This window comes from Orcinus orca, chromosome 19 (assembly GCF_937001465.1).
Source record: "Orcinus orca chromosome 19, mOrcOrc1.1, whole genome shotgun sequence".
Lineage (NCBI taxonomy): Eukaryota > Metazoa > Chordata > Mammalia > Artiodactyla > Delphinidae > Orcinus > Orcinus orca.
This window is the reverse complement of record NC_064577.1, coordinates 34083169-34108508: the sequence shown is the minus strand read 5'-3', so window position 1 is coordinate 34108508 and position 25340 is coordinate 34083169. Positions and strand designations below refer to the sequence as shown.

The window sequence follows — 25340 nt, the reverse complement described above, 5'->3', positions numbered from 1 at the left end:
CGTTGTGACGTGCGGGATCTTTAGCTGTGTCACGCAGGATTTTTATTAGTTGCGGCATGTGGGATCTCTTTTAAGTTCATGTGGGATCTAGTCCCCTGACCAGGGATCGAAGCCGGGCCCCCTGAATTGGGAGTCTTAGCCACAGGATCACCAGGGAAGTCTGTTAGCACCCCATCCATCCATTCATTCACTCATTCATTCATTTATTTATTTATGGCTCCATTGGGTCTTTGCTGCTGTGCACGGGCTCTCTCTAGTTGCAGCGAGTGGGGGTTACTCTTCGTTGCAGTGCGCGGGCCTCTCATTGCGGTGGCTTCCTTTTGCTGCGGAGCACGGGCTCTAGGCGCGCGGGCTTCAGTAGTTCTGGCACTCGGGCTCAGCAGTTGTGGTTCGCGGGCTCTAGAGGGCAGGCTCAGTAGTTGTGGCACATGGGCTTAGTTGCTCCGCGGCATGTGGGATCTTCCCGGACCAGGGCTCAAACCCGTGTCCCCTGCACTAGCAGGCTGATTCTTAACCACTGAGCCACCAGGGAAGTCTGCAGCACCCACTTTTAAATAGCTGATATTTCCTGAGCACTTGGGCCAGGCTCTGCCCTGTCTGTCCCCTGAGTGAGCTCACGCTGAGTTACAGGAAAGGGACAGTGGAATGGCTGAGCTGGAGTCCACACCAGGTGAGAGTACAAAGCCTTCCTCACTGTGCCTATGCTGCTGTGTTTCCTTGTTATCTTTCTTCTATACATTTCAATTTTTTTAAAAAGCTTTTTTATATTGAAAAACATAACACAGACAGGAAAGCCCATAATACATCCATATCAGGTAAAAACAAATTTTTGTAATGTGAACAACAGTACAACCAACACTAGGTCAAGAGAGAACACAGCCCCCGTCTCAGTAGCTTCCTCATCCCCCGCTGCCTCCCAGAGAGGCCACCACTACTCCTGACATTTTATACTAATCATAACCTTACTGTGACTTAAGTTTTACCATCTAAGAATGCATCTTGAAACAGTTTAGTTTTGCCTGGTTTTAAACAGGCAAATGGACTATGGACAAAAATGGAATCCAACAGAGGGTGCCCCTCTGTGTCTGCCCCTGCCCAGCACCCTGTGCAAGAGGCTCCTGGCTGCTGTGGAGAGACAGTGCACGGCCACAGCTTATCCATTCCCATGGCTATGACGTGTCCTATGACACGAATATACCACATTTTATAAATACATAAAGTAATACTATGCCTGGTTTTATTTTTTCACGTAGCATTACATCAAGAGCACGTCCATATCAGTAACTATGCCACATAATATCCCCTTACTTAATCATTCTTCCCTCAGTTAGGGGCATTTAGGTTGCTTTCAATTTTCTGTTTTATATGAACTTTTGTTTTGAGATTTTTGTCCATTTCCCCTAAATGAAGTCCTAGAAGGGGTATTACTGGGTCAAAGAATAGAAATAGGCAGGGTCCTATTGTGGGCCATCAATAATTACCATCCAGGGACTTCCCTGGTGGTCCAGAGGTTAAGAATCCGCCTTCCAATGCAGGGCATGTGGGTTTGATCCCTGGTCAGGGAACTAAGATCCCACATGCTGCAGAGCAACTAAGCCTGTGTGCTGCAACTACTGAGCCAAAGCACCACAACTACTGAGCCCAGGCATGCCGCAACTATTGAGCCTGCACGCTCTGCAGCCTGTGCTCCACAACTAGAGAGAAGCCTGCGCACCGCAACGAACAGCCTGCGTGCCACAATGAAAGATCCTGCGTGCCACAACGAAGATCCCACATGCCACAATCAAGACCCGATGCAGCCAAATAAATTAAATAAATAAATAAAATTTTTAAAAATAATAATAATAATTACCATCCAAAAGGGGGACTGATGTGTCCTCTCTAAAGTGTGTGTTTGTGTGCATATGTGTTCACATGTACATTCAGACATGTGTGTGTGCAACCTTCACCATCTGGGACAGGAGGACTAAATCCCAAGAGTGGTCTCCTAGGACACCAGGCAGTGACCTTGTGAGGACCAAGGGTTCAAGCTCTCAGCACCTGGGCCCATAGCTGCCACCAAGGAGGGCCCAGTGCTGAATGACCAAAAGAATGCATCTCTAGTGCCCAGCACTGAGAACATGCTCAGCAATGACCCAACATCCGTGCAGACGTGCACTTCTCAAAAGGCCCTGGGGGGGTGTTCCTTGACATGCAGGCAATGCAGTGAGGACAGCTGGCTCCCCAACAGGCCCTGGGTTCTGTTTCGAGGCTATAAAACATTTACCTTTGGGCTGTCTCCACCTGAAGCTTCCTTCTCATTTTCTGGCTGTGAGTTGTCGGCCATTAAATTGAGGTCAGATGGTATCACACGGCCCATTTTGTACCCTGAAGACCCTGCTCCCCGGGGGCTGGATGGACAGGAATTCGCAGCACTGTGGGCGAGAAAAGGTTGCTCCTATTAGTCTATGGTAAAACGTACATCACACTGTGTTTCAATAACTGACTCTTATTTCAAGGAAAACAAATTTTAAAAGTAAGAGAATTTCAGCATTTTCCATGGAAAAATGGACTCATTAACTCTGTTAAATTTAAGATCACCCTAAGAAATCAGGTATTTGCTTCCACATGTATCATCTTAGGAACTTACCAAGGACACAGAACCATGCATGATGGCTCCAGGGCTCAGCCTGGTAGAGGGACACAGACCACTGCTCTGCTCGCCCCCTCCCACCAGGGAGCTGAGGACAGGCTGCAACAAAGGACATGGCTTCCAGCTACACTGGAAAGGTCAGGGGGAGTCTGAAGAGAGGGGGACAGCAGCGAGGCTGAAGACAGGACGCACAAAGAGGGGAGGAGGCCGTGGATACAGACACGCAGGCTGTGACGGGCTCACAGGGAACACCCAGAAATCAGAAACAGGAACCTGTTTTCAAACATGCACTTTTTTTTTTCACAAGGTAGGGCTTGGCCATGATGCTGAGAATGTTCTGATTCTTGATCTCTGCTGATTAAGAGCCACATTCACTTGTGGTAATTCACCAAGTTATGTATTTAACTTACTCTCCCTTTTCTGTACAGTATTATACTTTACAAAAGAGAACAAGCTACTGAAATGGAAGGATGCCAAGATAAGACTGTTTTAAAAATCCAGTAAGTTATAGGACAGTATGTATGGTTAGATCTCATTTATGTTTTGGATAAAAAAAAGTCAAGTATTGCAAATGTATAGAAAATTTCTGGAAAAAATACCTAAGAAACAGTAGTTACCTCCAAAAAACTGAACTGGAAAGGAGGGGCCCAGGAGGTGGAACAACACACTATTACCTGGCACCCCCTGAACACTACTGGGCTCTCTACCATGAACATGCACCATCAGTATATGCACTCACCTACGAAACAAGTGTTTACCGCATGCCAGGAACAACTCTTAAAGCACTGGGGAGAGAGGAATAAGACAGATGGCAGGACCACACTCTTGGAACTCCTGCTTAATGATTTAAAACTAGCTAACATAAATGAAGGGCCAATGTGGTGAGTGGCCCCACTGGCTGGGTGGTGGTGGGCTCCACCACCGTGAGCTGTCTCAACAGGGGGGGTGCTCTGCTGCTCAGTGCTGGCGGTGGGATATGTAGAGGGGATGAGCAAGGAAAACAGCATGAAGATGGGGCAGGGGGTGAGGAGAGACTGCATCAGCTCCTGACCCAATCCCTAAAGTTTCCAACCACCTCCAGTTCCCTGAGCGCCCACAGAACTTCTGTCTCCACATGGCCAGGCAGTGTGTCAGTGATCTGACCCTAAGGCTGCTGCTTCCACTGTGGGCCGTTGTCCCACGTGGGTAAACACAGGCTTTCTCCTCTTCCTCTGTGAATTCTGCGCACTTTTCACACGGTGCTGAATAAAAATCGGGCCACCGGCTGCTGTCTTCTGCCTACCCACTGCCACACTTACCTGGTGCACAGGTAAGTGCACCTGGTCCATCTAGTCACATACAGACAAATTCAACCAAGTGGGAGAGACAGAGGCAGTATCCTCAGCAGAGCAGCCATGGCAGGGGGCAGAGAAGGGGCCCGGGAGCAGCTGCACTCACATAACACCAAGCAAGGGTACAGCCAGAGTCTACCCGACACTCCTTCCAGGCCTTTCCAGAAGGATACCTTTCTGTCCATGCTGATTTTTAAGATAAGAAACAGAAGTGTCCGACTAAAAGCTACAACCCAGAGCTGCCCGTGTTCCCTCTGTGCCCTCCTTGCTCTGCTACATGTAGGGGTCAGTCCCAGTGGACAAGGCAAGGCCTTCTCTGCCTGCCAGCCATGCCCTGTGGACACACCTGGACAGTAGGAGCTTGGCTCTCAAGAGAAGTAAAAGTGTTCCTTTTGCACCTAAGTCTAACATTACTCACATGGAAGAAGATGCCTGAATACATACTTCACTCTTCTAAGACCCAACAGAACACAGGAGGACCGACCATCTGACCCTAGGACAGGGTCACGCCTGCTGGTCCCAGGCAATTCCTGACCTGACCCTCAGCTACTGCCCCCTGAAAGCGCGGGTTATGCAGTGGAGAGCACGCCTTGAAGGCACCATCCTCCACTTCCTGAGGCTCCCAGTCTCTCTTAGGACATCAGGACAAACAAGTTTGTCACCTCACTGTGGTCAAACTCAGTAATCCAAAGTATAAGTCATCAGAATTTGCATGAAATTGTAGGAAAAAACTCAAACAAAAAACTCAAAATGCAACTGAAAACCCACCTCACATTTTAGACCAATAAGACAAATCATCTATCCTTTAAACTTACACTCAAATAAAAGAATCCCAAGTGAAAACAAGGAACATTTGTGAACTGTGTTTCATATGCAGGAAACTAAGAGCAAACAGTGCTCAGAAACTAAACAATATTTTAAGTGCCCTCAACATCTCCCTCTCCATGTAGGTCAGCCCCAGGGAAGGGAGAAGACGTTGCTGTGCGCTGCTGCCCACTACTGTGACGTACGATGGCTTCTGAATGTCCCACGCAAGAGGCAAGGACTGAAATTTGGACAGGGTCATGTCCACCTTGGCACATGCACACCCTGACCCCACGGTGACCCCGTCTACCATGGAAGCTGCTGTGTACCTGATGGTTCCTGTGGGGGAGGGGAGGGGGCTGATGAGGTGGGCCATGGTGTCTGGAATGTTGATGGTCAGCGGCGAGATGTGAGCCTGCACGGGCTTCACGGGGGACTCGGGCGCTTCCTGTTTCTCCCTCTTCTCGCTGGACAGGGCAGTGAATGTGATCTTGATGTTTGTGCTCGGGAACCTGAACGTGCACCTAAAAAAGAAAAGCCAACTGTCAGCGCCCATCTGCCGATCGGTGGGCAGGATGCCCCATCCACAACAGGTCGCAGAGCCCGAGTGTCCCCAAACATACTGGAGCCTCGACTTGCATGGAAGAGTCGGAGAGAAGCCCATTTCAAGTTCACCTCACATGTTACAAGTCGATTAATGAGGGAAACACAAAGGAGGCATCACATGATTTAAAAACACTAGTAAGCAAAAACATCATTTAGACCAGCTCAACAAGAAAAAAAAAAAACGGGAGAGGAGACTCAAAAAAGACTCAAATACCACTTAATCTACACTGGGTAAGGGTCTGGAGACAGGCTTGGGATCTGGAGATGTGCTCTTGGCACTGAGTAGGTGGAGGCCAGGCAGGAATGCTGCTAACCCCGCAGTGCATGGAAGGTCCCATCGCAAGGAGGAGGTGCCCCAGGCATGCCCCTCACCTGCTTACCTCTGATGACATCTCTTGCCCAGCCCTTCTCTCAGGTTCCTACTCTAGTCTGTCTGCAGCCAGTAGCCAGGGTGTTTCTAAAACAGCAAGATCTGCACGTGGTGTTCAAAGATACAAAAAGGCCAGCCTCTGTCTCTGCTGCCCTCGGGGCACAGCCCTTTCCTTCTCGAGGTCCTTCTCTCATGCTGTCCTCCCTCCACTTTAATACCCCAGAGGCCCCCACCCCACTGTGGGTCAGACCCCACATCCCTGCCTCTTGTCCGTTCCTCCTCTTGCTCACTACCCAGGGGTCCCCTCCCACCCCTCAGCTGCCTATCCGAGGGTTTCCTGACCGCCCCACACTCTGCCCTTGCTGCCGCCTTGTTCTTCATTTCACTCCGGCCACATGATTCTATGTTACCCCACTTTTGCTTGTTGTCACCCCAATAGGATACAACCTCCAGTAGAACAAAGCTCAGTTCACTGCTATAACCTGGAGACCAGAAGAGTCCCTGGTATATACAGAGAAGGCCCTCAGTACACACTTGTTGGAATTAATGAACAAGTACCCAGTTTCATACATTTAAAAAGGTAATTAAAACAAGCAAATCACATGAATACAACGAATGGGAAGCCCACAATTGCAGCTGCCCCTTTGTCGCTAGCATGAGATCTGAATAATCAACTCCAGGCCTAGAAAAGAAAGGGATTAAGACCCCACTGGCCTTAATTTCTAGCACAATATATATAACAATTACAGGAGTAAGGAAGTTTCCTCCTTTTCCTCCCATTTGTAGTTCCCGAGCTCCTGTCCTCAGGCGATAGTCACTGTTCACCAGGAAGGCCAGGCTGTTAGAACAAGCATCGTCACCCAGCACGAGGGCATCCGATCCCGCAGAGCAGTTACCTCTCTGTGCCTGTTTCCTCATCCACAGAACAGATGACAGCATCTATCTCTGAGAGTACCATGAGGATTAATTCAAATATTTATCAAACACTCAAATGTTTATTAAAATGAAAAAACCACACTACCTTCAGCCCCACTGTAAGATGTCAATAGTACTTGCTTTTCCTACAGTTGGACACTCACCATCCACTGTGTTGTTCGTTCCGTCATCACCTGGGAACTCACAGAAGCCCAGACTGAACCAGAGGAGCAGCACACCCACCTGCCTGTCCTCCACATGCCACGGAAGCAACAAAGCACTGTGCACAATTCCAACACGGGAATGTGAGAATGGGACTCCTCCCTCCCCCAAGGGGTACCTACATGTCTCCGGGGTTTATTTCTGCTTTCCACAAAATAGGACCACACCTTGCATGTTGGCCCTCAGTCTACACGTTCCCTCAGTGTCACCCACAGGGTCTGTTCGCAGACAGACCTCAGCATAGGCTGAGCGCTGCCTTCAGGGCTAGCACCACCACATGGAGGACTTCCTTCCTTAGTATCCTATTCCCAAAGTTTCCAATTAAAGACAACAATCGTCTCCACGGCACAGGCGCCATCCATAAACCTCAGGCTCCAAGGGCACAGAGGGCATCTAAAGCAACGCAAGGCACTGTCAGGCCACCTGCTGACAGCCTCTGACCGACAGCATGTGACAGTGTCCCGGCCATCAGTGGACACTGCCACTAACCCCACCCCCTTGACAGGTGAAAATGGTATCTCTGTTTGCATCTAAGCATGAACTTCTCATAGGTGTATGAGCCATAAAACACATTTAAAAGCTACCCAGGTAGTCTGGTAACTTTCTGTTTTTCAATCTGAGTTATGATTACATGGGTGAGTTCCTATTAGTGAAAATTCATCGAGTTACACATGTATGAAACATACACTCTTCTGTGTATGTAGTATACTTCAGTAGAGAGGTTTTTTTTTTTAATTAAAAAAGCCATCTGTAGATGGATACAGAAATCGGTAAAATGTTGATAACATGCCAGGGGGTTCACAGAACATTTCCTATACTTTTGGGTTAACAATGGTGTATTTCTTTACCTGGGCAGCCATGTTATAATTATAACCGATTTTTCTATGTAGGTTACATTCGAAGCAAAATATATCAAAACAGTGTTTGAGTTCTCTATGGAGTTCCATTAGTGATGAAATCCTTGTTCCCCTTTAGGGAATGTGAATGGCCACTGCTTGACTTTTCTAAGCTAGAAATAAAAAACAGTGGGATAGGGACTTCCCTGGCGGTCCAGTGGTTACGACTCCATGCTTCTACTGCAGGGGGCCCAGGTTGGATCTCTGGTCAGGGAACTAAGGTCCCACATGCCACACAACCAAAAAGAAATAAAATAAATTAATAATGCAGGTAGGTAGCCCAGCCCACCCTACCCAACATGTTAAAAAAAAAACAGTGGGATAATTTTAATTAATTGTTTCACAAAAGTAAAAAGAGCAGCAAAACATTAAAACAGCAGACAAAGCAAGCTGAGTGTCAGATCTCTGTCTCCCCCACACCACCACCAAGAGGCTGTTACGTCTGGGCACGCTGGTCCTCGTTCCCATGAAGCACTTCAGGTCATGGAAAGGGTTTAAGAGGCTAAGATACTATACTGATTAGGGAAATTAAGAGCATGCTGCCCGGGTCTCACGCTGCTTCGTACCATCACAATACCTAACACCGTGTGCTCTTTAAAAATACTTTAACTGATCCTGAAAGATTTGTAATAAAGCTCAGTATAAAAACATGCATCTGTTTATGAGAACTCTGAGAAATATGACAAAATAACAGAGAAAAGGGAAAGATTTTAAAATGAACAATAAGAAAAACCAGACCGCAGAAAGCAGAACGGCAAACCCCTAAGCAAAACATGACCAGGTACTGAGCACCTCTGAGAAGCCGTGCAACTGGAGCCACAAGTCAAAACTGAAGCAACACAACAGCTGATGGCTTCAACCTTAGGCAAGGACCCTGACAAAAACTAAGCTTCTTTTACTTGAATAAACATTAACAATTTTAATATGGATTCAGAGTTGCAAATATCCTTTTCTTCACCTCTCTCTTAGTCTCCTATACTTGGTGACAGGCATTTTTCTTGGAATGGAAACTCTTACAAATGAGATATGCAAGCCAATGGCTTGGGTCTAGAGCTCTGAATTTTAGAGCTCTGAATTTTCAGATTCACAAAGAAGCTCTAAGGATTCTGAAGACCTGTTATTTATTTATTTATTTTTTGGGGGGGTGGTGCTGCACTGGGTCTTCGCTGCTGCGCCCGGGCTTTCTTTAGTTGTGGCGAGCAGGGATCACTCTTCATTGCGGTGCGCGGGCTTCTCCTTGCGGTGGCCTCTCTTGTTGCGGAGCACGGGCTCTAGGCATACAGGTTTCAGTAGCTGTGGCACACGGGCTTAGTTGCTCTGCGGCATGTGGGATCTTCCCAGACCAGGGCTCGAACCCGTGTCCCCTGCATTGGTAGGCGGATTCTTAACCACTGTGCCACCAGGGAAGTCCGTGAAGACCTGTTCTTTATGTATCAATACAAAGCCAGGCCTTACTGCAAATACTTCAACACTAACATCATACAGCTAGGCAGAAATAATAAGCCACACTGAAATAAGCCTCCAACCAAACGGAAAGTCAAATTTAGTGATATCTCTATGCAAAGCAAGTTCAAACAATTAACCATTTAGGCAAACTATTCCCTACAACCAAGTCCAACTGGGCCACTTCAGAGGTGTAGGTGGCCTCAGGAAGAGGTTGGCTCCCATACCCTTTACCCCACAGAGGACGAGACAGGCAGGAACAGTGGTCTGGCCCCACAGCACCACTCGGAAAGGTGAGTGCAGCAGAGCAGCCTTCCACCTCAGCATCCACAGTGACGGCAGGCCCCGGGGGAGGACAGCCATCATGTCCCCCAGCCTCCTGTCATCCTTCTCTGTCGTGGCACAGATTACTCAGACACACTTCCTGAGTTGGAAAAATCTCCCCACAAGTGGGCTCCATTTCTACCTACTTAAAACAACACGTCTGAATGCGATTCAGACAGTCATTGTTAGGATAACTCTGGAGTCCCTCAGTTTTAAAACAGTATTTTAGAAAGTTTAATGGGACAAGGCCTGCAGATGCCACCCTCATGGCCAGGGCACAACGCAGCAACAGTGTCCCTGCCGTGGGGCACCAAGAAGACACTGCCTCACCTTTGGATTTCCTGCTAAAAATAACAAACCCAGATCTCACCAAGAGGAAACATCAGACAAATATTCTACAAAACAACTGGCCTGTCCTCAAATATTCTACAAAACAATGGGACTTTCCTGGTGGTCCAGTGGTTAAGACTCCACGCTCCCAATGTAGGGGGCTTGGATTCAATCCCTGGTCAGGGAACTAGATCCCACATGCCGCAACTAAGAGCCCACATGCTGCAAATAAAGATCCTGCATGCCGCTAAGACCGAGTGCAGCCAAATAAATATTAAAACAAACCAAAAAAACCCAACTTTCTCCAGCTCCCTAAATCTATGACCTGCTAACTTCCTATCTCACCCCCAGCAGATGACCCTACTTCTTTAAAAAAAACCAACCAAACAAAAATCAACACAGAAGACACAGAAAAGCCAAGGAACGGTCACAAATGAGAGTAAAGTTCAATGCATGTGTGATCTGACTCTAGAAAAAGGGCATCAGTAAAAGACTGCTAAGTCCAGTTAAGGCCGGTGGGTTAGGTCACAGTGTTGTATCAACGCTAATTTGCTTTGGTACCTGGGCTGTGGTTATGGAAGGAAATTTTTTAGGAAATACACATGGAAATATTTTAGAGGTAAAAATGCATCACGTATGCAGCTTCTCAAAAATTTCAGGGAAAAAACAGAGCAATGAAGCAAGTGTGGTAAATGTTAATATTTGGGGAATCTGGGAAAATGAGAATCTCTGTTCTATTTTTGCAACTTTTCTATAGGTCTGAGTAATTTCAAAGAAAAAGAAAAAAATTTGGAAACTTTCAAGATGTCCCATGCAAAGCTTGATGATCTAGGCTGTGCCACTCCAGGTGTTGCTGGGCCTGAGCCAGGCCAGGAACTGTGTCATGAGCCATGACAAGGTGAGCATAGACACAGAGTGTTTGGAAACCACTCACTCTTCTACTTGTTCAGAGTGGACCTTCTCCACAGACAATCTGAGAGCCCTGCTCTGGGACACACCCTCATCGTTATCTGTCTTCTATACATTTCAGAATCCCACCAAATTCCAAGGACAATCTTGTGGGACCCCTGACACAGTTATGAAATGTCACCTCACTGCAATTCTTATCAACTCCAGACCCTCCTCCAGAGTCTGTTTGTCCCTGATAGTCAGCCTCGGGCTAAGCAGGGATGTACAACCCCAGTTCTGGAGTTCACAGGACAGGGTCATGGCCACATTCACACAAGTGACCCTGACACCTGTGCCCTCACATTCACCCAACACAGTTGATGTCTGTTAAACCTACACACCGTCCCATCACTGGGCTTCCAGATTGTGACCCAAGAAGCTGTGGTTTGTGGTGACACCATACTCTGTACTCTGGATTTCTTCTCTCCTGGGAAGATTTGTCCCATCCTACATATAACAATATTCACACAGAACAGTATCTCCCTACCATGTTCCTAGAGCACAGCATTGAGTGTCCTGACAGCCAGCATAGGCTGAACCCTGCTGTTCTACATACGGCCCAAGATCTCTGTGGCTCACAGCAAAGGTCTGGGTCCAGCTTCTACCATCCACCCACCCCATAAGTGGCTGCTTGTGGCTGCTCTGCTCCACTTTTCCCTCACTCTGGGGCCCAGGCTGATGCAGTGGCTCCAGTGAGGATACTGCTGGTTCCAAGGCAGAGAGAAAAGACAGAAGGAGCGAGTTCCGTGGCCACACCTGCGGTCAATGGGCAGAAGGGCTTATAGCGAGGACCCTCCCCACATACCACCACCTCCCTAGTGTTAGCAATCCCAAGGGATGTCTGGAAAATCATTTCAAGTCCTTTCAGCTATGCAACTGGCCACAGAGACATTAGCTGAGCAGCTGAACTGCTCTCCAAGGGAAGAAATGAGAGGCCAGTTACTCTGTCATTCACCTGTGACAGCTGACAAAGATAATCTAATAAGAAGACGACAATCCGATCATTTAATCTCGGGATTGGCAAAGCAATGACTGTGTTAATAAAAATAACATGTCACACAGGGTGGACAGTGCTCTGAGGCCATCGATGACTTGCTATGAGCAGCAGTGATTGCCAAGGAGGAAGGCAACAGGATCTTCTGCATTTGAAGAACTGTGTGGACAGTTACATCCAAGACTGGATCGGGAGGTAAGGGGGGAAATGAGGAAACCAGTGAGGAGGCTTCCAAGGAGCCAGGGTGTGCAGTGCTCACACCACGTGAGGCAGTGAGGACAGAAAGAGGAGACGGGATCTGACTGGTATGGGAGATGGAAATAAACGGCCCTGATGACCCACCAATATGTGTGGGCACAGAAGGGAGAAGACCGCAGGACGACTGACTTCACATCTGGCTCGTGTGGCTAAGAACGCTGGTACCAATTACTGAGATGAGGATGGATGAGGAACAGGCTGGGGGGTGCAGTGGCTAAGTGGACACATGACCTCTGAGGTGCCCGTTACCCATAATCCCAGGGGGATGTCCAACCAGCCCCTCCTGAAACCTGAACAGACACACTCGGTGTTCTCTGCAGTGAGAGGGTACATTCGCCACATCACAGAGGAGAAAGAGCCTAAGAAACGCAACCAGCAGGTCTGGTGGAAGAGAACAGCCTTCAGGACTCAAGCAAGCATTACCCTGCAGGAGGACACACTACTGTGGGAGTTTAACAATGGGTTCTAGTCCTAACTCAGTTATGATGGCAAGCCATGCCTCTTTTTTATCTTTTACAAAAATGGAAGAAAAATTCCTTTTCTTTCCAAACCCTGAGGCGGACTTAGCCAAGAAGGAACTTTAAATGGGCCTATATATACACTTTGATCATTCTCTTCTACTAGTTTCCTCTAGTTTTTGACAGAAATATCAAAACTTTTACTACAACCTTTAACGAATTGTAGCCCTTAATCAATCACATTTGTCAGTGACTCATAAATCACTCCCCCACCTGGGGCTGCCTTTTCTGTGGCTCCAAGAGCAACATGTCCATACCACCAGTCAGTCCTACCCACTGGTCACGCTGAGCTGCCACCACCATGGGTCTGAAAGGGCCACTTAGAGCCTGGCGGGTGCTCCCTTCGCCCCAGGAGAAGGTATGTGGAGGGGCAGCTCATCAGCTCAGGAGAGGGCTGCCCCTCAGAGGAGGTGTCTTTGGGAGGCCAGCAGCCACTTATTAAAGAGCACAAGTCACAGGTCAACAGCCTGACCCACTATAAGGCAGGTTAGGACAATGAAGACCATACTGGAAGGAGCCCGAAACCCTAAGTAGTTCACAATTTTCTCTGCTGCTCCTCTGCAGTAAACCTCAAGCAACACCTTACCTCAGCTTGACTTCTTACCCTAAAAAATGATAAAACATTCTATAAAACTCATGAAACACAATGGTGTTTATTAAAAGAGGCCACGTTACTATAGTTTTTGTTGGGTTTAGCATGAATTTCTTTTTTTCTCTTTTTTTTTTTTTTTTTTGTGCAGTACGCGGGCCTCTCACTGTTGCGGAGCACAGGTTCCGGACGCACAGGCTCAGCGGCCATGGCTCACGGGCCCGGCCGCTCCACGGCATGTGGGATCTTCCCGGACAGGGGCACGAACCCGTGTCCCCTGCATCGGCAGGCGGACTCTCAACCACTGCGCCACCAGGGAAGCCCCGAATTTGCTTTTTATATATAATAAAGCTATTCCTTCTTTTTTAAATTTATTTTTTATTTTTGTCTGCATTGGGTCTTTGTTGCTGCGCGTGGGCTTTCTCTAGTTGCGGAGAGAGCGGGGGCTCCTCTTCGTTGCGGTGCACAGGCTTCTCATTGCAGTGGCTTCTCTTGTTGCAGAGCACAGGCTCCAGGCACGCACGCTTCAGTAGTTGCAGCACACAGGCAGTAGCTGCGGCACTCAGGTCCTAGAGTGCGCGGGCTTCAGTAGCTGCGGCGCATGGTATCAGTAGTTGGCACGCAGGCTTCAGCAGTTGTGGCTTGTGGGCTCTAGAGCACAGGCTCAGTAGTTGTGGCGCAGGGGCTTAGTTGCTCCGCGGCATGTAGGATCTTCCTGGACCAGGGCTCGAACCCGTGTCCCCTGTATTGGCAGGCAGATTCTTAACCACTGCGCCACCAGGTAAGTCCCTAGCATGAACTTCTAACCAGAGCCTCAAAAGTCTGATTCAATAAGACACCTGCGGGGCTTCCCTGGTGGTGCAGTGGTTGAGAGTCCGCCTGCCGATGCAGGGGACACAGGTTCGTGCCCCGGTCCGGGAAGATCCCACATCCCGTGGAGTGGCTGGGCCCGTGAGCCATGGCTGCTGAGCCTGTGCGTCCAGAGCCTGTGCTCCGCAACGAGAGAGGCCACAACAGTGAGAGGCTCGCGTACCGCAAAAAAAAAAAACAAAAAAACAATAAGACACCTGCAACCTGGGCTCAGGCCCTGCGAGATTTATCTTTGAGTGAAGCACTTTCACTGCATGTTTAGCTTTGAGGTGACTTAGAAACTACACAGCACGTGAAACAAAGCTTTTCTGCGTGGACAGGGCCACTGCAGGCATGTGGCTAGTTAGTGAGTCGAACAGGCTTTGTGCTCAGAAGGGCCCAGATGAGGCTGAATGTTCCGTAGCCAGCACCCTGAAATCTCCTTCATCATTTTATCTGAGTCTGTGTCTTGTAAATGAGGTCCAATGGGTCAAAGGACCACAGCCTGGGGCGTGGAGGCTCAGTTCACACACATCTTGCCTCCCACACCCCCTTCCCCTCCACGACCACCCACTGTCCAGGACAGGGCCTGGACAGGGGCACCTTGGGCACCTGGGAGAGTCTGCACTTGCCCCACGAGTATCCCTCCACCTAAGAAAGCTTGATATTAATAACAAAAATACCGCAGCAGGTTGAGAGAGAGAGACCACAAAGGAAATGAAAAGCTTTTTGCAGCTTCTTAAAAAAACGAGGTATAGTTGATGTACAATATTATATAAGTTTCCAGTGTACAACACAGCGATTCACAATTTTTAAAGGTTATGTTCCATTTATAGATATAAAATATTGGCTATATTCCCTTTGTTGTACAATATATCCTTGGAGATTTTTGCAGCATTCTTAATCCACACTTTCATTTTGCACTGGACCCGATGTATTATGGAGCTGGCCCTGTATCCTAAGACTAGTAGGAAATGGTGCATTTCCATAGGCAGATCTGCTTTTGTACCCACAGACCACGAAGCCTTGATTCCAGAAACATTCCTGACCCAATTTAGAGAGCTGGTGTTGGGTTTTCCAGCAACACATGTGACCAGCAGCTTCACAACTGCTTCTGAGGTTTTTCTTTGGCTTGGAGAAGAATTTTGTCTGTTGGCCACTTACTGCACTGCGATTCCATTAATGAAGGTACTGGAAAGAGCTGCCTTATCTACTACTTTGCGTGGCAATTTGCTGTTGGGGGAAAGGCTGACTCAGAGAAGCACACTCATTAAAAATCCTGATGCCAGGCTGAGGGTGAAGGCAGTACTGGATATTAGTGTAGTCAATGTGATGCTTTGTGCTTCCAGCAGTCTTGAGCCCTCTCTCGCCTGGATCACAAGCCACCACACCCACGGCTCTGGGTGCAGATGGCTGGGTGGGCCCTCCGTCCATGTCGCTGACGGTAGCAGCAAACAGTCAATCGTGCTGAGTATACAGTAGGTGCTCAGAGAGAAGCGACTACCCCTTTGAGGTGGGACTACTCTTGAGATTACCCCAAACTTGCCAAAATAACATTCACATGAAACCAAAGCAGGCTCTCCAACAGACACCTGACTCAGACTGAACTCACAAGCAAAGCTGTGGGGCAGGGCCTGGGCTCCCTCCTTCCTCTCCCCAGTTCACAGCAATTCCTTCTGCCAATGCAGAAGAGCAGTAGCCTCCAAATATTTTTGATTGTACACTTTTAAGTGAAAAATTAAGCAGGAGTCAACATATGGCTAATATATTATCAAGAAATGAAAAGGCAAGGGACAGAATCGGAGAAATATTCATAATACACATAGCTCACAGATGACTTGTGTTCAGGATATACAAAGAATTCTTAAAATTCAATAAGAACACAACCCATTAAAAATGGTCAAAGAGACCTTCACTAAAGTAGTACAGAAATGGCTAACAAGCACATGAAAATCTGCTCAACATCATTGGTCATCAGTGAAATGCAAGTCAGAACCACAATAAGATACCACTGCACACCCACAGAATGGCTAATATGAAAAAGCTGACAAAACCAAGTGCTGATGAGGTCACAGAGCAACTAGAACTCTCCCACACTGCTGGCGGGAATATAAAAGGGTGGGACTGCTTTGGGAAAGTCTGTTGGCTTCTTGGTAAAGCCATTCCACTCTTAGGCATTTGACAAAGAGAAATGAGAGCATCTGTCCACACAGGCTCCTTCATGAATGTTCACAGCAGCAGGATGCATAACAATTCAACCTGGAAATGGCCCAGGTGTCCAGCAACAGGTGAATGGATCAACCAATGATGTTAAGTCCATGCAAGAAGATATTTCTCAACTACCACTCAACAATCACAAAGGAAAAAACTGGGGGCTTCCCTGGTGGCACAGTGGTTAAGAATCCGCCTGCCAATGCAGGGGACACAGGTTTGAGTCCTGGTCCAGGAGGATCCCACATGCAGCAGAGCAGGTAGGCCCGTGTGCCACAACTGCTGGGCCTGCGTTCTGGAGCCCGCGAGCCACAACTACTGAGCCCATGTGCCACAACTACAGAAGCCCGCATGCCTAGAGCCCATGCTCTGCAGCAAGAGAGGCCACCCACCTTAATGAGAGGCCTGCACACCACAGGGAGGAGTGGCCCCCACTCGCTGCAACTAAAAAGAGAGCCCACACGCATCAGCAAGGACCCAGTGCAGCCAAAAATAAATAAATAAAGTTGCAAAACCAAAACAGAACCAAAAAAAAGTGCCCAAACAAGCAACATGGATGAATCTCAAAAACATGTTAATCAAAAAAAGCCAAACTGAAGAGTACACACTGCATGATTCAATTCTTAAGAAATCCTAGAAAAGACAGAACTAGTCTACAGTGATGAAAAGCAGATCAGTGACTGCCTAGGACTTTCAGTTTAGTGAAGAGGGGTAAAAGGGCAGGAAAGAGATTCTGGGAGGGAGAAATGTTCTATTATCTTGATTGAAGTTTTGGTTACATAAATATATGCATCCGTCAAAACTCTTTGAAAGGTACCCTTAAAATAGCTTTTTTTAAAAAAAATTATTTTATTTATTTTTGGTTGCATTGGGTTTTCGTTGCTGCGGGTGGGCTTTCTCTAGTTGCGGCGAGCGGGGGCCACTCCTTGCTGCAGTGCGTGGGCTTCTCATTGCGGTGGCTTCTCTTGTTGTGGAGCACGGGCTCTAGGCACGCGGGCTTCAGCAGTTGTGGCTCGCGGGCTCCAGAGCGCAGCCTCAGCAGTTGTGGCGCACGCACTTAGCTGCTCCGCAGCATGTGGGATTCTCACAGACCAGGGCCCGAACCCATGTACCCTGCGTTGGCAGGCAGGTTCTTAACCACTGCACCACCAGGGAAGCCCCAAAATAGCTTTGTTTTATCCTATGTAAAGTATACCTCAAAAAATGTTTTTTAAAAGAAAAGATTAATGTGGCAACAACACATTCACATATGTATAAATTATATTACTGTACTACACATTATAAAACATAAAAATAGCAACCAAACAGGACGAGAAAAACAATCAGAAGTATATCTTCTTCCAAAATTCTAAAAGATCATCTTGATCTCTTTCTGGGGTACACACACACACTCTGGAGACTAATGTACTACAGAAAACATCACTTTTGTTTTCCCTGTGAGGTTCCAAACACAAGGAATATAATGTCTAGGATTGTGGAATTTTTTTGTTATATTGAGATATAACATGATATAAGTTTAAGATAATGTAAGGTAATGATAAATGCATATAGTGCAGACTGATTAGCACACTAAGGTTAGTTAACACCATCAACTCAACAGTTACAGTCTGTGTGTGTGTGTGTGTGTGTGTGTGTGTGCGTGTGTGTGTGTGTGTGTGTGTGTGTGTATGCAGAACTTTTAAGATTTACTGTCTTACCAACTTTCAAATTTACAATACAGTATTGTTATCTACAGGCACCATGTTGTACATTACATCCCCAGGACCTATTCATCTTACAGCTGGAAGTTTGTAATTTTGACCCTCCCCGCTTCACCCACTTCCTCCATCCTAGGATTGTGTTTTTTAAACCATTGATAAGGCTACCAATTACACAGCAGTAAGAGACATGACTGCATCAAGTTCCTTATTAAATGGACAGTTGCTACATATGTTCGACAATGGAGTAAGGCATTCCATTCTTGAGGCAGTTTATAAAAAGATAATTTCCACTTTATGGGTAGGAAAACAAAAGCATAACCCATGAGGTCTGCTCTCTGAATCGGCAGTTCTGATGCAGTGTCACCCTCCACACTGATGTATTGCCGATGCTGAATACCTGCAGATGCATTTAGACTTCTCACTTATTAGGTCAGCTGCACACAAGAGGTGTTCATTTGCTCAATCTGCAGGAAAGTCTTTTCAAAATACTACGCTGAATGGCCAATATGCACAGGAAAAGATCAACGTCATTAGTCATCAGACAAATGCAAATTAGAACCACAGTACAATATCACAACATACCCATTAGAAAACCTAAAATGAAAAAGAGAAAATGCCAATGTGACGAAGCTGTGAAGACACCTGAACTCTATCTTACACAGTGTCAAAGAAGTGTAAATGCAGAAAGTGTTTTCCAAAGTGGCTGTACCTATGAAAGCCGAACATATGTACGTCCTGCGAGCCACTGGAGCTTATCTAACAGAAACGTGCACGTGCTTGTCAAAACACAGCTACCAGAATCTCAATCAAGTGTTCAACTAAAAAAGTCTTCCACTTAAAAAAAAAGTCTGTAAGACTCATAGCAGCATTATCCATTATAATAGCCCCAAATAAAACTACCTAAATGTCCATCTATGGCAAAATATCAAACTGCACTATACTCACATTATTCAATACTTTACAGCAATGAGAATGAATGATCCACAGCCAAGTACAGAAATATGGGCTCATCTCAAAAACATTTTACTCAGTGAAAAGCCAGCACCACCCTCTGAAGTACATTCTGTATAACTCCATGTATACGAAATCAAAAGCAAACACTCTACACAGTTTAGAACTCGGGATAGTGGTTCTGTGGCTAGGAGGGACACATGGCGGGCTTCTGTGCGCTGACAAGGCAATGTTTCTTAACTGGGGGCAGGTTACACCGTGGGTTCTCATTAAGCTTTATACTTAGGATCTATATTGAGCTTTTCTGTATGTAGATTATACTAAAAACAAAAATAAGAACAAATTGTAGACAGTGACAAGACTAGAGACCAACTAAGAAAGTACTCCAGAAGGCCAGGTGAAAAATCGCTAAGTCAAGAGCTATGCAGCAGGAAGGTAAGGGAAAGATCTGAGAAATGTTCAAGTGGAATGAAGGGGACAGATAAATAACTCTATGAATTCAGAGAAGCAGAGCAGACTGGGGACAGTGTGAGCCCTGGTCCTTGATAGACATCAGCTCACAGGAGGAAAGGAGGATACTTGAGCAGAGAGAAACAGCAGGACTGCAGACTCTGGGCTGGAGGACAGCCACCTATCAGCATCTTACTCTTCATATCCTACCACAATGACTTGCCTTAAAGGCCTCTATCTTATACAGGCCCACAACCCCTTGTTCACAAATTCCAAAAAGCAAATAGCTCCAAAAAACCTGATCTGAAATGATTTGCAGCCAATTCTGATCTGAACTGAGAAAGAGCTAATTCTAGCCTTTAATTATCCCACTTAGAAAATTCATGTGTTTTGTAACAGAAATTCTAATGTGTTGGATTACAGGGTGCTGGGAATTTGAAACAATATACAGTACACACACTGTACTACTTTTCTAAAATCCAAACTACTCTGATTCTGAAATACGTCTGGCTCCTTAGGTTTCGGGTGAGATCTGTGTATGCCTGCTGGGTTAGAAATGGTACCATTTCCTTAAGAATTTCTCCAGATATAATTCTGATTGTTGAAGGGGAAATCAGATGGCTTACTTCAAAAAAAAAAAAAATCCATTAAGCTACTGTCCAGAGTAGAATATCAATTAGTATTTTTGTTGCTGTCATTAACAGGCAATAAATGTGCATGGCACAAAATTTAAAAGCCATGAAATAGTAAAAACAGCAAGACTCCCTCTCACCGCACCAGTTTCTAGTGACAGCTCTCAAAGTAGAACCCAGAACTATTCAAACAAACAAGTAAACAAGCAAAGAGAAGCCTGCCTCAAGAGGCAAAGGCCCTGGGTTCCAAGCAGACCAGCAGTGTCTGCCTCTCTGCTCACTGTCATTTCTTCAACTCCCCCCTTGTGGTGCCTCCCCACACCCCAGAGTAGCTCACAAAGTCCCTTAAAAGAAGTGTTCATCAGTGTGCAAAAAGGTTGTCTCACCTACTGCCTCGCTGGTAACATGATTCACTTGTGAATCATGTTTGACCCTCAATAATTTGATTAGCCTCCACAAATGACCAAATTGCAATGTGTTTTTCTTTTTTAAAAAGACATTTCATCAGAAAATTCTGGCACAGGCTACAGCATGGATGAATCTTGAAGATATTATGCTGAGTGAAATAAGTCAGACACAAAAGGACCAACACTGTGAGATTCTATATGAAGTCCCTAGAGGAGTCAAATTCATAGAGACAGAGAGTAGACTGGTGGTGGCTGGGCCAGGGGAGGGGAGGGAATTAGTGTCTAATGGGCACAGAGTTTCAGTTTTACCAGAAGAAAAGTGTTTTGGAGGTGGTGGTGTTGCACAGCAGTGTGAATGTGCTTAATGTCACCGAACTGTACACCCTAAAGATGGTTCAGATAGTACATTTTATGTTATGCGTATTTTACCACAACTTAAGAAAAAAATTTTAAGAGCACTTACAATTGTGTCAGAACATAGTAAGCACTCAATAAATCTTTATTGTTTCTTTATTTTTCAAAGACATTTCACTGAAAGTATTTGAAGACAAGCCTGACTGGGAGAAAATATTTCCAAAAGACATACCTGATAAAGGGGTGTTATCCAAATCACACAAAGAACTCTTAAAACTGGACTAGAAAACAAATAACCTGATTTAAAAATGAGCAAAAGGGCTTCCCTGGTGGCGCAGTGGTTAAGAATCCATCTGCCAATGCAGGGGACACGGGTTCGAGCCCTGCTCCAGGAAGATCCCACATGCCGCAGAGCAACTAAGCCCGTGTGCCTCAACTACCGAGCCTGTGCTCTAGAGCTCACGAGCCACAACTACTGAGCCCGAGTGCCACAACTACTGAAGTCTGCACACCTAGAGCCTATGCTCTGTAACAAGAGAAGCCACCCAATGAGAAGCCCGCGCACTGCAACAAAGAGTATCCGCCGCTTGCCGCAACTAGAGAAAGCCCGTGTGCAGCAACGAAGACCCAATGCAGCCAAAAATAAAAATAAATAAATTTATTAAAATAAATAAAAATGAGCAAAAGAGCCGAACAGACAACTCACCAATAAAGATATACACATGGCAAATGAATATAAGAAAAGATGTTCCACATAATATGTTAATCAAGGAAATGCAAATTAAGACAATAATGAGATACAACCATGCAGAATGGTAAAAATCCAAAACAGTGGCAACACCAAATGTTGAGAAGGGTATGGAACAACAGGAACTCTTGTTCATTGCTGGTGGGAATGCAAAATGGTTCAGCCATTTTGGAAGACAATTTGTCAGTTTCTTATAAAACTAAACATACTCTTATCATATGATCCAGCACATAAACTGTGGTCCATCCAGACAATCCAATATTATCAAGTACTAAAAAGAAAGGCGCTATCAAGCCTTGAAAAGACAGGAGGAACCTTAACTGCACATTACTAAGTGAAGGAAGCTAATCAGACAAGGCTACATATTTGTGTGATTCCAATTCTGTGACATCCTGAAAAAGGCAAAACTATGGAGACAGTAAAAAGATCAGTGGTTGCCAGGGGTGGGGTTGGAAGAGGGAGGGATAAGTAAGTGGAGCACAGAGGATTTTAAGGGCAGTGAAACTACTCTGTATGGTACCATAATACGGTGGATACATGTAAATATACACTTGTCTAAACCTATAGAATGTTCAAAACCAAGAGTGAGCCGTATTGCAAACTATGGACTTTGCGTGATTATGACCTGTGGATGCAGGTTCATTGACTGTACAAATATCCCACTCTGTGGCGGATATTGATAGTAGGGTAGGCTGTGTGTGTGGAGGCAGGGGGTGTATGGGAAATTTCTGGACTTACCATTCAACCGTGCTATGAACCTAAAACTGCTCTAAAAATATATTACCCCCCTACCAAAAAAAAAAAAGACATCTCAAAATATTATTGATAGCATGTCCAGTTTTTAGTTAATAATTCCAAATAGTTGAGGGGGAAAACAGATTTAGAAAATACTGAGCCCCCCACACGGGAAATGACCTCTGACTTGTGGCCCCTCTGGAGACAAGCCAAAAAGGCCTTGCTACACAGTCAGACACAGGCGTATCCACACAGGCAACATTACGCCTTCTAATCAGCTCAGGAAGTTGAACCAATTCCATATCTCCTTCTCATGTAAATAACCTAAAACAGTAGCCAAAGGCAGGCCATTTTAAAAGAAACAGAGAAAAACAAACCCACACAACACAGCAAGCACCACCTGCACACTGGCTGACCAACCCCTAGTTAATGCAGCTCTAACCACCCCCCGCCCCCCGGCCAGGCTCCTTCTCTATGTCTCAGCCTTCCCACCTCCTGAGCCCACAGGAGCTTTAAGACACAATGTAGTTTAAATAGTAAGTTAAGCATAATAAAACCATTTATCAGAAGTTTGCCAGAAGTTTTGTTTTGAGTGTCATATCTGGTTGTCACGCAAGTTGTCAATTTTTAATATACAGATTTAATAAATTAAAAATTTAAATCATTAGACATTCAGAATCTGTAACTACTTTTTGAAATCCCAACTCCATAAAATTGCTTACTTCAGGAGTACTTTTTTGATGATTTCTTCCACACATGCTCTCCTCCCTCCCTCTGTGAGAGAGGCTGGCCTAATACACACCTCCGCCCAGAGGACGGCCTGTTGGTGGAGCCAGAGACCAACGCACTCCAGTGTGGACCCACCGCCCCAGAAGGTGGCAAGTCAGTCCTCCAAGGGGGCCGCTGCACTCCAGCCTACACAGTATTAACAAATGAAAAGGCTTCCCACTCTGCAAGCCCAGGTGCCAAGTGCCAGGAAAGCCACCCACTGCTCACCTATCCATATGTGTGCCCTCCGCCATCACTCTTGACAAACTACTTGGGAAAAAAACCTCAGAAAATGAGTATTCAATGAAACCTATGATGTTTCTCCTCTAAACCTCTTCTTAATATGACAAATGACACAAATAAAGTAAATGGTACTAGGTCCAAAATTATTAATTATTTTACTGAACTACTGTTACTGTTGTCTTTTCTTCACTTCTATATATAAGCAAAAAAAATTTTAATGTTTGATTCTTTGTAGTTCATCTCAATGTAACTAAATTAAAAATTTTAACATTTAAATTTACATCCAATTAATAAGTTGTCCTAGCTGTAGATGCAAATTTAAAATACTAGTAATTTCAAATAAACCAAATTTAAATATAAATATTTGACCTAAAAGTCAGTCAGCTTTACAGCTGTAAAAGCTTCAATACTCTTTCATTTCTCCCTCCCACACTCACATCAAGTTTTCAACTTCAAAAAGAAATCCTACCACCTCCCAGTTTTAAAAAAATTTTCTATCTCACCAGAAAACAAACCAGAAAAGGAAAGAAAATAAGATTCTCAAGGACTCATCATCACTGCCTGGGCTGGGTGGTCTGTAAGCCCCTCCTCAGTGTGGTAAGGGGACAAGTCCTTCACTGGGCTGCCCATGGCTGAGCATGGCTGGAGGAGGTATCTTAAGTTTGGATGGGGGTTTCTACTCCATATAAAAAGAGCAAAACACTTTGCTCTTTTATTTTATACCACAACACAATACACAGAGGAGCCCCTAGCAGCAGTCCAGAGGGCAGCTTTCCACCATTCATATGTCACAGACAACAAAAGGACCACAAGAGGATTCTGGGAGAATGAAGAGAACTGCTAGGATGGTAGAATCAGGGTGATCTTTCCTTTTGCAAAATGAACTCAATGGTGCTACATGTCACTTTTAATAAACAGAAAGAACATTTAAAAACAGAAATGTGCATCTGACACAGGAACAGCAATTCTAAGAATCTACTAATTCAAAATTCAATCACAGTATTGTTCATAGCAAAAACAGTTAATCTAAATGTTGAACCACAAGGGATGATAAGGTAATTCACAGCACGTCCAACAGAAGGAAGCTCATGCAGCATGTTTTAAGAGTTAACACCACGAAAAAAAGTAACTGAGTGAAAAGAGGAGACAAAAATCCTATCTATAAAGGGAGCCTCTACTATTTAATAAACAAATTTAAACCTATTCATTGAATAATGCACATATGTTTTGTGCCAACAGTGGCTATCTACGGATGGTGAGATTACAGGTAATTTTTCCTAACCCTTTTAATGGTTCCAAATGTTCTATTGCAAGCATTATGTTATATTATTTTAAAATTTACAATATTTCAAAATAAACTTAATTTGATCTTTTAAACTCTAGCCCACAGCCCCACTCAGCTGTGTGCTGGAGGTCCGCCCTCAAACACATGCCCAGAGCATGACGCACGAAGAGCCTTCTGCAGCAACTGCTAAGTTTTATACGCTTTTTCCTGGAGAGTGCTTTTTAACCTCAGGTGCCTATCAGAAGCTGCTGGAGAGGTTTTCCAAAGTATACACACACACACACACATCCCTCCCACTGTCCCCTCCGCCAGTCTCTGCAGGGAAAGGGAGGGTCCAAGCACCGTTTTTCAAAAGACCCCCATATGACGGTAATGCGTACCCCTGGTAAAGAGCCAAAGGTGGGAACGAACAAAGTTGGACATCTGGCACCACCTCACAGCCCATCCCAGTAAGGGGCTGAGTCAACTAGGGCTCCCGCTTCGCCTGCAGAGCAGGGCTTACTCAGGTTCTAAGCACCAAGTAGGGCCAACACATCACCAAAATGATAGTAATGAGGCCAGTGAGGGGTGCGAGGCAGAGGGAGGGAGCAAAGGCGGCGGCCGGGGAGCATAAGGGCTGAGAATCCCGAACCTGGGCAGGGCACTCTGACCACAGGCCCCACAAGTCTGAGCGACAAGCTCAGCTTCCACTGCACATCCTATCTGCTCCCCAAATGCTATGTTTTTGGCTGATGTCAAAATTGGAAAGGCCAAAGAAACCTGTGCCTTAATAATAAATCCTGGGGATTTACCAGTGCCTCAAATTCAACAGGTCCAAAACGAAATCC

General features: G+C 45.7%; 1 protein-coding gene across 2 annotated transcripts in view; it reads right to left on the bottom strand.

The window, feature by feature from the left end:
* FOXK2 (forkhead box K2) overlaps positions 1 to 25340 on the bottom strand; it is a 70956-nt gene that overhangs the window by 23882 nt on the left and 21734 nt on the right. For both annotated transcript variants that reach the window (XM_049701844.1, XM_033438821.2), the window contains exons 2-3: positions 5097 to 5291; positions 2267 to 2414 (exon numbers count right to left, since the gene is read on the bottom strand). In XM_049701844.1, coding sequence (XP_049557801.1) covers positions 2267 to 2414; positions 5097 to 5291 — 343 coding nt within the window. The remainder of the gene's footprint in view (positions 1 to 2266; positions 2415 to 5096; positions 5292 to 25340) is intronic.